At 36.3% G+C, this 13,692-nt stretch overlaps 1 protein-coding gene across 7 annotated transcripts in view; it reads right to left on the bottom strand.

Moving 5' to 3' along the window:
• Nucleotides 1–13,692, bottom strand: part of PPD5 (PsbP domain protein (Mog1/PsbP/DUF1795-like photosystem II reaction center PsbP family protein)) — a 199,858-nt gene that overhangs the window by 55,082 nt on the left and 131,084 nt on the right. For all 7 annotated transcript variants that reach the window (XR_016361943.1, XR_016361942.1, XR_016361945.1 and 4 more), the window contains one exon: nt 7,077–7,131. Coding sequence is in view for 1 of the 7 variants with exons in the window: in XM_089818395.1 (XP_089674521.1) it covers nt 7,077–7,131 (55 nt within the window). In the remaining 6 variants the exon portion in view is untranslated. The remainder of the gene's footprint in view (nt 1–7,076; nt 7,132–13,692) is intronic.

Below are 13,692 nucleotides of genomic sequence, written 5' to 3'. Positions count from 1 at the left end.
TATTATTCCTTTGAATCATTGCACCTATGGAAGTGAGGCTGTTGGTCAGCTCTCATTAGGTTCAATCCCCATCCATTTGCTAACCTTCCATTCATAGGACTAGGAGTAGAATAGTGAGTAGCTGGGTAGTTGAAGTTTAGAAAGAGAAGTTAGAGAAGCAAGTCAAATATCAGTGCACATCCATTCACCTTCCACTACCATTGCTTTTCCATCAACATCATCATCGGGAGACGCATCCTCCATCATCACCACCATCAACATTATTTGCCACTTGCATATTTCACAAACCCATCATCATCTCCATCATTCCACCAAAGTCCAAGTCATTCTTGAATGAATAGCGTAAGGCCGCCTACATGATTACCAACAAATCACATCGATAAAACTGAGCGAGTATCCAACAATGTAAGGAACATTGGAGTTATACTCATGTCCCATGAGCAATAACTTTTCAAGAGAGGAATTGTATGTTTGATACTCCGTATCAAATGTTCAATTGCTAATATGTTATGTAAGTGATACAAAACTCGCATCAACAGATCTGAAGTTTAATCAAGTAGACACTTGATTGATTTCCTACCTAAGAAATATAAAAAGTCAAAGGGTATAGAAATGGATTCATTCTATGCTTTCTTATTATATTGATTTTATGCTAGGTTATTGTATTCGCTCTAGCAACTGGAAAATCACAAGTCGATTGGCTATATATACGTATTCGATTCCAAATTGCAATTTGATTGTAATTTTCATTGTAAATTCGTTTTTACAGACCCTAGTCAAATTTTTGTCCATTTTGAGCAAATATGAAACCATGCAAGAAAACTTGGGAGTAGTTTCAACAAATTTGAGCAAATGTCATTTTGCTTGACTTCAACAACAATATTTTTAACTTAATTATTAATACTATAATGATGTTATAATGTAAAGACTAAAGTTGTAAACGGTGAACCTAAAAGGCACTGCTTGTAAAGTCAATTTTGCAATCAAACGTTATATTTTGATGACTCAGTTCTGCCACAATTTTGCTGACTCAGTTCTGCCACAATTTTGCAATCAGATGCTACATTTCGATGACCCAAGCTAAGTCGATTGGTAGAACACGATACAATTCATGAGTCATTCAACTAGGCTAAGTCGCTTGTACAGTCGTTTACCAGTCATTATTCGTGGCAAAGGCACATAGGTTACAAGTCACTCACAATTCACGACATAGGCATTACAAGTTAATAACAAATATTAAAATCTAATATTTATGTTTATTATTCAATTTATTTCTTGATGGAATGCACCAATCTAACTATCTAAGACATTGCAAACACACCAAGCCTATGTGATTGCAATCAATCTCAGCTTCTTAAACAATGAAATGTATTTAGCATTTCAATTTGTGAATGTCAACATATTATTTGAAGCTAAGTTGTGTATCAGACTCAGACTATTTAGCTCTTTATCTATATATGCAAATTTATTTTGTTGGTTTTTTTGAAGGTTCTTGTGAGCGGATCTTGAATTTTTACACATCCAAATCAGATAAATTTATTTTTTTGTTGTTTATTGTTTGTAGATTCTATCATTCTAAGAATGGTTGCAAGTGATTTTGGCACCAGAAACCACCACGTCAAAATCGATAAATGCTCCCCATTATGGAAAAACATGGAAATACTTCAACCAATGATAGTCGGAGGAGGTTGTGTATGGATTTGCAGCCATTGCAAAGAGGAATCAAGTAGTTCCTATAGTAGAGTGGAAGCACATTTTTCTTCATTCCTCAAAAAGGCATTAAATTATGTACAAGGAAGCCAAGAGTAAATGGAAAGCTACCTAAAACCCTCCTTCCAAACTACATTGTGAACAAATACATTCAAAAACAAAAGAAAGCAGATGAAAGTGCAGGAAGGGTGAGTGTTGCTCATTCGTTGCAAAGTGGTACACCTTTAAGGAAAGGGAAAATGTCATCTATGTCTTCAACTTCCATTACCAATGAACCACCGGTTGAGGGTTATCCATTCTTACATTTTCCTCAACAACTTGTAAGAAAGCAATGGGGCCATTGGAAGCATCATTTCAAAATGAAGCTAGAGACAATGTCGATCAAACCATATTGAGATGTGTATATGCAAATGGATTATCATTTAATGTTGTTCACTCAACATATTGGCAATACATGGTGAGAGCTGTTAATGATGCTCCAAAGGGGTTCAAGGGCCTTGGTTATGAAAAGGTATGCACCACTTTACTTGATGATGAGGTGGCCCATGTAAAGGCTGTCACGCTGCCCATCAAGGATTCATAAACCGAAACAAGTGTCACAATAATATCGGATGGACTGAAAAATGCGAGGAACCGTCCTTTGGTGGATGTTAATACAGTGTCTACAAGAGGTACAATGTTCTTGAGAGATGTGGATTGTGAAGGTCAGGTAAAGGATGGTCCTTTCGTTGCAAACATTCTCATCTAAGCTATTGAGCAAGTTGGCCCTCAAAATGTTGCTCAAGTAGTAACTGACAATGCCAAGAATTGTAGGGCTGCCGGCTTATTGGTTGAGGAGCAGTACAAACACATTTTTGGGACACCTTGTGTTATGCATTCACTCAACCTAATGCTGCAAAAAAATGCCACTAAGGATGAGTGGATGAAATAAATGTATGAAGAGGCACAAGATATCCAAATGTTTGCCATAAACCACCATATGACGCAAGCCATATTTAGACAATTCTCAAAATTGAAGCTCCTGAAGGTAAGTTCAATTATTTAATAATTTTACATGTTTAGAAATCTAGTCACAATAGTTTAGTAAACTTCTTATGTTTTTAAATTTAAATAGATTACTTGATACTAAATTTTTAATCTACTATTGTTTTGATCTTAAAATAGGTTGTTGAGACTTGCTTTGCCTCCAACACTATTGTTTTGAGACACCTTGTCAAAGTTAAAGAAGCATTGTCTAGAATGGTAACCAGTGTTAATTGGAGTGTATGGAGGCAATCTAATAGTGAAAGGGCAGCTATCATTAAGGAAAGGATACTACAAGACTCTTGGTGGGATTGTGTTGAGTACCTTCTGAAGTTCACTGAGCCTATATTAAGCATGATCCGATACACTAACATCGATAGGCCTTGCTTGGGTGAGGTATATAATGGCATTGACTCCATGATTGAGGATATTAGAGCCATCATAAATGAAAAAAAGAAAGATCCTGATGAAAAGTGTTTCAAGGAGCTACGAGTAATCATGGTAGAGAGATAAAACAAAATGACTAACCCTTTACATCTACTTGCCTTTACATTGACCCCCAGGTTCTGTAGCCAAGTTGTCCTCAAGGAGAGTACCACTAGAGTTGCCCCATACAGAGATATTAAAGTTGCTCAAGGGTACAAGGTAACTCTCTGAAGACTCTTTTCCGAGCACCTACGACCTGCAATGAGGTCTAAACTTATGAGTTTCACGAGCACCAATGATTGTGGTCTCAATGCTCTTGAAGACAAGAAAAATGTTGATGCTCATAAATGGTGGTACTTCCATGGACAAAAGTACTAGCACTTGCAGCCCGTTTATCACAGGTGAGTTCTTTAATCTTAAGAATCTAATCTGTAATTTCTTGTTCATAAATATTAAATATTCAAAAATCTTCACTCTATAATTTCAAATTGGTAAATCTTGATAGGTTGTTATTTCATCATCACCTGAGAGGAACTGGAGCACATACTCCATCCACTCAATAAAATGCAACCGACTAAACTCCAAGAAGGCAGATAACTTGGTCTTTGTGCATTCAAAATTGTGGCTCACAACTCATAAAGAGAATACCTACAAAAAAGAGGAGGCAAAACAATGGGATGTTGAACCACAGTCTACAAAATTGGAAGCCCACTTTTATGCGCTTGCAATTGATGATGGTGAACATGATGATGACATACATAGTGATGTTGAAGCTGATCCTGAGGCTACAGCTGACACTACTAATGCTAGGGGCACTAATTGTGCTTCTAATCTGTTAACTTCCTAATGACAATGAATTCTTTGATTATTTTTTATCACATGACTGCTAGTGATTATTGATTAATAATGTTGACATTACTGTTTTTGAACTGAAAGATTGATATAGCGGTGCATTTTGACATTTTTTCATGCTATTCGAACTAAAACGTTAATATATATGGTGGTGGATGTTGCTAAATTGCTTTAATATTAGCATAATGGTGTATAAGCTTATTTGCTGCAGCATATGTTGACATGTATATTATTTTATTTTATTTTTTAAATCTTGTACAAACGAACCCAAAATGAACCCGAACTTAGCCCAAAAAAACTTTGAGCGAATGTCGAATCCAAATATCAAACCCGCATATGAACTAGAATCCAAACCGGCAACTTGGCCTAATACTTATCTCCAAACCATCTTGAAGTGCTCAAAGTCTACCACCCCATGACCACATATGTGATTTATTGCTATTATGTTCTAGGTCAAGGATAGAGACGTCACACACTTGAAGCATTTGGATGAGGTTTGGAGTACCCTTGAGAACGAGTTATTTTTGAAGCCCAATTTTGAATTTCGAATGACAGAATATTATATCTTGGGCACACAATCAGCTCTAAGGGAGTTAGCGTAGACCCTAAGGAAATCAAATCTATTCTTGATTGTTCTTTGCCAACCAATTTCATGCAGTTGAAGGATTTCTTTGGGCTATGTGGCTTCTATAAGAGGTTTGTCAAGTGGTTTCATAGTTAAATATCCCACTCATAGATTTAACTAAAAAGTAAGCCGTTGTTTGGCCTGAATCAGTGCAAGAATCATTTGATGAATACAAGTCTTGTTTTAGCCATGTTAGTGAATGGAGGATTTCTGCAAATGTAGTAGCACTATCTTTGCAGTATGTACTTTCCAAATGGCAGCCATCTCTTTTATGTTAGATACCAATAATCAAACTGCTGATAGTCAAAGTGCTCGATGGCAATAATCATAACCAATCATGGAATATCTTGCAGAAACAGTGTAATTTTAAACAAGGAAATTTTCAAAGTCATTTATGACTGCATGTGCGTAGTATGCGTTTTGGGCCTTCCACGGTGGCGGGGCTATAAATGGGGTTTAAAAGAAACAATATCCAATATTTGTGGCATGAGCCACATATCTCTGTTTTATATATCTCTCCTTTCCTCCATGCAACTTATAAATTGTTTCTTCTGTTCATTGATGCCAATGGCTGACACTGATGTATTTCTATTTTTGTCTCTGATTCTTTGTAGATATCCTCCTTCCAGGCTTGGCTTTGATACCATGTTAATGAATGGAGGATTTCTACAAAATGTAGTAGCACTGCCTTAGCAGTATGTACTTTCCAAATAGCAGCCATCTCTCTTATATTTGATGAAATATGGATAGACATGTCCCTTGAAGGGACATGTCTATTTATTAGTATTTAATATAATAGTTTGTTATTTAACACACACACATATTTGTATAGATGTAAATATCACATATATAACATATATAATATAATATATGTAATATATCTCATATATCTAATTAAATATATCTCATATATATAAATACATATAGATATATATATATAGTGAGTTTTATCCGACTGAAACTACAGTAACATTAACAAACCATTACAAGATTTTCTAAGCCATTTGAGCTTGAGTGTGATGCTTCACGTGAAGTCGTTGGGGTTGTCCTAAATACAAAGCAAACATCCATTTGTAGAGAATCAAAAAATTGCACTAATTATGTCTCAAGCCATCGTTCTTACAATATTTGAGGATGGAGAGGCAAGAGTTTCCCGTAGGAAAGCCTCAAGGTGTCACCAAGTCAACACTTTCAAGAGCAAGGAGACCAAAAGTTGCCCCAAAAAGTTACAAGCTATCTCCCCAACAATGCTTTGATAAAGGAGAGCTATAGTTGCTTGAAGGATATCCCAAGCCATCACCACCACTATACCTTAGAGGATGGAGAGTCAAGTTAATGCTGGAATTCTTCAATTTGTGTTAGAGACAAAGGAGACAAGGTACTTCCATGAAAAATGACCTTATAAAGGATGGATTGCATATTTGTATCAATCTTAAAAGGTACACAAGTTTCAAAGATGAGATACCTAAGCAAGGCTTCACTTTAGGTCTAGAGAGTTCCCAAGGTATCACCATGGTGACACCAACAAGCCTAGGGAGACTCCAAACTGTCACCACACCAACACTACATGGTTCCAAGAAAAAGAGAGTTAAATATTGCCCTGGTGAAACCAACAGTGACTTATAAGGAAAATTTTCAAGGTGTCACCAAGGCAATGTCTCACCAAGTGTTTTACTCACACAAGTTTATAAAAGATAAATGTTCCACTTTTTTAGTTCCATGGAAGAATGAAATTAAAAGGCCCCAAAGAAAATTAATTACACAGCCCGAGTTCCACAAGTTGAATATAGACTTTAGTGTTGAATCTTATACAACATTGGCATACTTAGTGCAGGGAAAACATTATTGGCAACTTCTTGTTTGTGAAAATAAAACCTCGGACTTTTTCAAGTTCCAGCCACAAAAAATTATAAAAGATAAAATGTTATAGATTTCTTTACTTAAAGAAAAGATAGATTTGGTAAATTGTGTTTACTCTAGAATAGCCAATTATACATCAATCTATCAATCATCAAAAAGGTCAAAGATAAGTTCTTCAATGATACACACAAAGCTGAAGAGAAGGAATGCAATGCATTAACTACATGTCAAAAATCCATGCTACCAAAAACATAGGACTCAATTACTATTGGGCATGCATGGATAGAACTGCAACAAAAAGTAACATTATCATTTAGTCTGAGTAGCAAATTTAGTTGTTGCACCTATGAGATCTTCTTCTTACACAGCTCACCTTGAAAACCTCATAAATTAAAATGGATATATTTCAATACATAAAATAATTTGCTGAATAAACTTTCGAGAGAAGATCTTTAATTTCATCAAGAGCACAAGGCAAATTATAAGCTAAATCAGTTGACTGATAAATTTAAGTGAAAAAGCATAAAATTAAGTAAAAAGGGCGAAAATAAAAAAATGAACTGTTTTTATCTCATCTCACCATCTCGTTCAGCTGTAGCTCCCAAAGAGTGACGAAAAACATCTGCGGTTTGTGCCTGCATATAAGCAAGCCATGAAAACCTAAACAGAAAATCTAACATATGAGCAATCATTAGAACTGAGAAAGAAAGGCAGGGAAAGAAAGATTATTAATTGAACAAATTAAACCAAAAACAACTTGATAACAAATTTACCACCATTCAAGGTCACACCAATAGGAAAGAAAGAGAACTAAAATTTGTAAAATTTAGTAGACCATTTACTAGAAGTAGATGACCACGTCTCTGTTGTATGCATACACACTTTCAAAAAAAATTAATGTCCATTATTACTTCTGCACTTCATAAAATTTACAAGGCATGGCTGTAAAATACAAAGCCTTTTATTATATGAACTATATAGTACTGTTAAAACACAAAGCATGCATCAATCGCATCAAAATACATAAAGTTACGCAACGAAAAACATGGTTACAACACAAATGGAAGCACCATACCATTTTAGACAAATAAATATTAAACATGGTTTCCACAAAGATATATTGGGAAACATGTTATTGGATAGTAAATTAGTTATCGATGCGGGCCTTCTTGGCCCTAGAAGCCGATCTAGATACGCATGGGAGCTGCTCTAGAGGCGGGTGCCTATGTGTGTCAGCCAAATGCACCTCCCAAACACCTGGATATATGAGGATGTCGTCGGATGGCACCTACAAGGCGTCTAAGCTCTTTTGGATGCCTTTGTGGGGCCAAGCCCAATAAAATATCAATTCCATGACTTTTTACCACTTATATCTTATTTTAAGATGTGCAAATATGAGTTTTTTAATTCTAGTTTTCACTCCTAAACCCTAAAACAATCCTAAAAGAGGTTGTTCAACCATTCTTCATCTCATTTTGTTTGCAGCTAGACTCTCTTCTTATTTGGTCTCCATTTTGGCATTTGAAGGCAAGGTGATTATTCTCAAAGAGGATTGTTCATAGAGAAATAGATAGTTTCCATGTAGGAGTTTTAAGCATTTAACGTAAGCATTTGATCACATTCTTGAGTCTTAATAATTCATTTTGAGATTTTGATGAATTTTTTTAAGTTTTTTTTTTTTTTTTTTTAACTTTTTCAAAGAGATAAAGAAACAAGTTTAGCTATCTATTTTAGTAGTTTTGTATCATTTTGTTGCACTTGTATGCTTGATGTTCATAGTGTTTTTCTAATTTTTTTTTTTTTAATTTCTTTTAATAACATGAAATTAGATTGTATTGTTCAAGAATGGCCACTACCGGTAGTCAAAGTTCAATACGAGGGCAAGCAGCCAATAGTTCCAAAATATAGCTCATATTCCTAGGTCAAACTTCATTTTACGGGCCCTGTTCGTAAAGGATTTGCAATGTGCAAAGCTATAGAGGGGATGTCTAATGCACAAATAGCTTCATATGTATAAGAACAAGAAGTTGTTAATAGTTTGGTTAAAAGATCAAAAAACATTTTTTATCAACCTCAATCCTATAAGAATACTGTGCAATTACCCATAGAACCAATTATATCCTCCAAATGTCCATTGTTGGAAGTATTTGTACTAGGAGTGGAAGAGGAAGAAGTAGAAACTACCGCCCACAAATGTCCATTGGACACTGCATTTAAAATTTAGGCAAGAGAGCTTGTTGATCAAGTCATTACACATTCCTTTCAACTTGATGAGATCACCATATTGAAAGGAAATGGTAGCAGCCATAAATAAAGCACCGATTAATTACACAAGTCTTGGGTATAAAAAGGTACATATCACACTGCTACAAAAACAGAAGGCTTGTGTAAAGAAAGCTATTCAACCAATTAGAAATTCATGGAGAATTTTGGGTGTTTCTATGGTTTCAACTGAATGGAAAGATACGAGAAAACAAACATTGATTAATGTGATTGCAGTATCACCTAAAGAGGCAATGTTTTTTAAGGCAATTGAATGTGAAGGGGAAGTGAAGGATTCACAATTCATTTCCAAAATTCTCATTGAGGCCATAGAGACAGTGAGTAGTGAGAATATGGTCTAGGTGATTACAAAGTGTTAAAAATTGTATGGGTGCAGGTGCTTTGATTGAAGGCCAATATGGTCATATTTTTAGAAACCGTGCACTGTACACTCCCTAAACTTGGCCATGCAACAAATCGGCACTCAAATAGCTTGGGTGAAGCAAATTTACCAAGAGGAGGAGGAGATACAAATGTTTGTAACAAACCATCACATGTCACAATCGATATTTAGATCATTCTCCAATTTGGGTTTGTTGAAGGCAATTTGTAATTACTAAATTTAATTTATTTATTTAGTTTGAATAAATTTTATGTCATATTCAATTATCAAATTGTATATAACTTTACTTAATATTTATCGACATATTGTTATGATTAGCTAACTTAGGTGGTTGAAACCCAATTTGCATCTCATACTATTGTTATGACTTGTCAAGGTTCAAGGGGCATTAATCCAAATTGTTATTTCTAGCCAATAAGGTATATGGAAGGCTTCAAATTTAGAGAAGGCATAAATGATCAAAGGATTGATCTTGCATGACAGTTGGTGGGCTCCTGTGCAATTTGTATTAGATTTCACAGAACCTAGCATCATTATGCTCTTCTTTGTCAATACAGATCAGCCTTATTTGAGGGATGTCTATGATGGCATGGATACAATGGTAGAAAAGGTAAAACTTTCTATACAAACATATGAGAATGACCTTGCACAATGTGAAGACTTATGCAATCATCTAGAAACAATTATTCATCATTGTTGGGAAAAGATGACTACCCCTTTGCACCTCTTTTTATATACCTTATCTCCAAGGTACTATAGTGAGGAAGTACTTGTCATGCCAGATATGTGGATGAAGCAGTTGTTAGTGATGACTACAAAGCTTTTGCAAGAATCTTCCTAGATGATGACATTCACAAAAAAATTAGGACAGAATTTGGCTTATTTGCTTTGGGAGCAAAAATTTGTCTAGTTGTAATAAAGGACCAATGTGACCCAAGCACTATCACATGGTGGTACCTCTATAGTCAACCATTTGAGCATCTACAATCTCTGACAATTAAAATCCTCTAACAAGTACGTTTTTATTTTTCTTTAAATTGATTTTCATTTTTATGTTCTACTATAATTTTGTCAACATTGTCTAGGTTGCAAGTTCTGCTGCTAAACAAAATTGGAGTAAATACTCATTTATCCACTCAATGAAGCGCAATCAGTTGGGCTCAAAAGAAGATGAAGACTTGATTTACATTCATACCAACTTGTGTATTTTGTCTCATACCAATGATTACTACAAGGAAAGGGCAGCCAAGCTTTGGGATGTAGAACCTGAGTGTGCAAACTTGGATGCAACGATTCAAGAGCTTACTACATTCAAAAAGGATGATGTTGATAACATCATGAAACTATAATGCTCTTGCCAAATCTGATTAGAGAAAAACATAAAACTAGATTTTTGAATTTTATCAAACGGTTGGTGTGCAAACCAGATGTAAAGTTGTGATATGACTGAAAATGATTAAGCTTTCCAGAATAATGTATTAAGTTTAGTTTTAATCCTTAACATACAATCTAGATTCTCATACTTTTCCCCTACTGTCCATTGCACATAACAGTTTACTATTGAACCAAACAAAAGTGACTTCCCTTGTGACTAGCAGGCATCCTTTTTGGAAATGTCGTTAATCTATCCGGATGTGGAGATAGATTAACCAGGCACCAAAAGAGCTAGTGTGAAAGAGGGGACATGATAGTCCTCTCTTCTTGGGATTGCTTGCCCTCAAGCAATCTCAATGCTAGATGCTATAAAATAGACTTACCTTCCCAAGTGGCATCTTCATATGGTAAATCCTTCCAACAGACTAGATATTCTCTGACAGATCTGTTTTGCAACTTCTTTTCCCTGGTCTCAGTCACCTCTGTCGGCTCCAATACAAGTCTACCCTCATCATCAAGTGGAGGCAAGCCCTCTAACAGTACAAACTACTAACCAATTGCCTTCTTGAGGCATGAGACATGAAACACATTGTGGATTCGACTATCACCAGGTAAATCCAACTAGTAAGCAACCTCACCAACCCTCTTGGTGATGCAATAAGGTCCGTAAAATTTGGGCTTAAGCTTTTCTGACCCACTTTTTTTCAAGGAGCTCTATCTATATGGCTAGAGATGAAGATAAACCATGTCACCTATCTTGAAGCTCCGCTCTATACAATGTTGATCAGCATATAACTTATGTTGGTTTTGCACCTCTTGAATATTATCTCTAAGAGATTTGAGAATATCATGTTGATCTTGGATCTAATCTTTGGCTTAGGGAGCCCTATTGTCCAATAAAGCCAAATCAATGAAAGAGAGAGGTTCGTAGCCATAAAGAGCTCATAAAGGAGTCATCTGAATAGACATATGATATGTGGAGTTATAACAATACTCCCCCAAATACAACCATTTAACTCAAGCTCTTTGCTAACCTCCAATCTAGTTCCTCAAATACTGTTCCACCCATTTGTTCACTATTTCAATTTGACCATCCATCTACGGGTGATAGCTAGTACTAAGTATCAACTCTGTACTTGCCAAATTGAAAACCTCCTACCAAAAGGTACTAAGAAACCTGTTGTCCCTATCACTCACGATAGTCCTGGGTAATTGATGAAGACAAAAAACCTCTCGAAAGAATAACTCGACCACCTAAGAGGCTAACCAATCTGCCGCAATAGCAAACAAGTGTGCAAACTTACTCAATCTGTCTACCACCACAAAAATGCAGTCCCTGCCTTGGACCCTTGGCAACCTCGTAATAAAATTCATGGAGATACTCTCCCATATCTGAGCTGGAATAGGGAGAGGCCATAGTAAACCTGTTAGAAAGCCTTGTTCTGACTTATTCCGCTGACAGGTTTGGCACTCTCTAACATGCTGCAATACATCGTCTTTTAGCCCCTTCCATAAGAATCTCTCTCTAATCTGCCTATAGGTTTTGAAAAAACTTGGGTGACCTGCTGAAGGTGCATCATGTATAGTGTGCATAATATTCATTTTAAGTTTAAATTCTGGTACTAGGTAGATTCTATTCTTATAATATATAATATCATTCATTAACTTGTACCAATCATCCTTAAGTAGACCATCCATAATCTGACAAGCGTTAGTATTTTTAGAATATTCAACTAATAGCTAGGACCTCCAATCTGCTAAAATGTCAGAAATGGTGCAGCACTCCATCATGAAGGGTCTCCTAGAAAGTGCATCAGCAACTATGTTATTTTCCCCTTAACATATTCAATGTCAAAATCATATGTTTGAACCTTGCTGACCCATTTTTGTTGTCTTTCATTCAACTCCTCCTTTTCTAGAAAGTAACACAAGCTGTTATGATCCATTTTTATTGCAAACTTGCTTCCTACCAAGTACTGTCTAAACTTGGCTAAAGTATGCATTATGGCCAGCATTTCCTTATCATAGGTAGAATATAATAGCTTGCTACCCCTAAGTTTCCGGCTCTCAAAAGCTATGGGATGACGGTCCTGCATCAAAACCACCCCGATTCCGCTCCCTAAAGCATCACACTCCAAAACAAAGTGTCTAGAAAAATCAGCAAGTGCCAAAACCGGGCACGTGCTCATCACCAGTTTTAGTCTATCAAAAACTGCCTCTGAATCCTCTATCCATCTAAACGCCCCTTTCCGTGTCAGATCGATAAGGTGGGCTGCTACTTGTGAAAAACCTTTAGTGAATCACTTGTAATAAGAACAAAAGCCAAGGAAACCTCGTAACTCAAATACATCTCTCGGTGGTGGCCAATCAAGGATTGCCTATATCTTTTCCTGATGTACTTTAACTCCCTCTACACCAATCACGTGACCTAGATAGAGAATCTCGGTTAATCCAAATTCGCACTTCGACTCCTTTGCAAATAAAGAGTGTTCTTCCATGAGGCTAAGGATCTCATCTAGGTGCTGCAAATGTTCCTCCCAAGTCCTACTAAAGATCAATATGTCATCAAAGAAGACTAGCACACTCTTTTGTAGCTGTTGTTTAAACATGTGGTTCATGCATGACTGAAAAGTAGCCGGTGTGTTAGTGAGCCCAAATGACATCATGGCATCTAAAAGCTGTCTTATGCACATCCTCTTCCCGAACTCGTATCTGATGGTACCTTAATCGAAGATCTATCTTTGAGAAATAAACAACTCCAAGAAGCTCATCCAATAACTCATCAATGCGGGGAATCAGCTACCTATTTTTAATGGTTCTCTTATTAAGGGCGCGGTAATCAATACACATCCGAAGGGTGCCATCCTTCTTAACCAACACCATCGAAGCGAAAAAAGGACTCGAGCTATGCCTAATATGTCCCATATCTAGTAGTTCCTTAATCGTCTTCTCTATCTCTTCCTTGTAATGCCTAGGGTGACGATAAGGAGTGGTAATGACGGGTTTGGCACCCTCCTCTAGCTCAATGATATGCTCAAACCCTCTATCTAGTGGAATACCTAGGGGTAAATCCTCAAATACCCTCCTATGTTTGTCAAGCACCGTCTGGATGTCCCAATGGTACTGTTGTCTTTTAGAAGAGATGAAACATTGTGTC

Source organism: Cupressus sempervirens, chromosome 3 (assembly GCF_028749045.1).
Source record: "Cupressus sempervirens isolate cs-2001-9-10 chromosome 3, ASM2874904v1, whole genome shotgun sequence".
NCBI classification, from domain to species: domain Eukaryota; kingdom Viridiplantae; phylum Streptophyta; class Pinopsida; order Cupressales; family Cupressaceae; genus Cupressus; species Cupressus sempervirens.
Note: the sequence above shows the minus strand (reverse complement) of the source record. Positions and strands in the feature narration are given on the sequence as shown.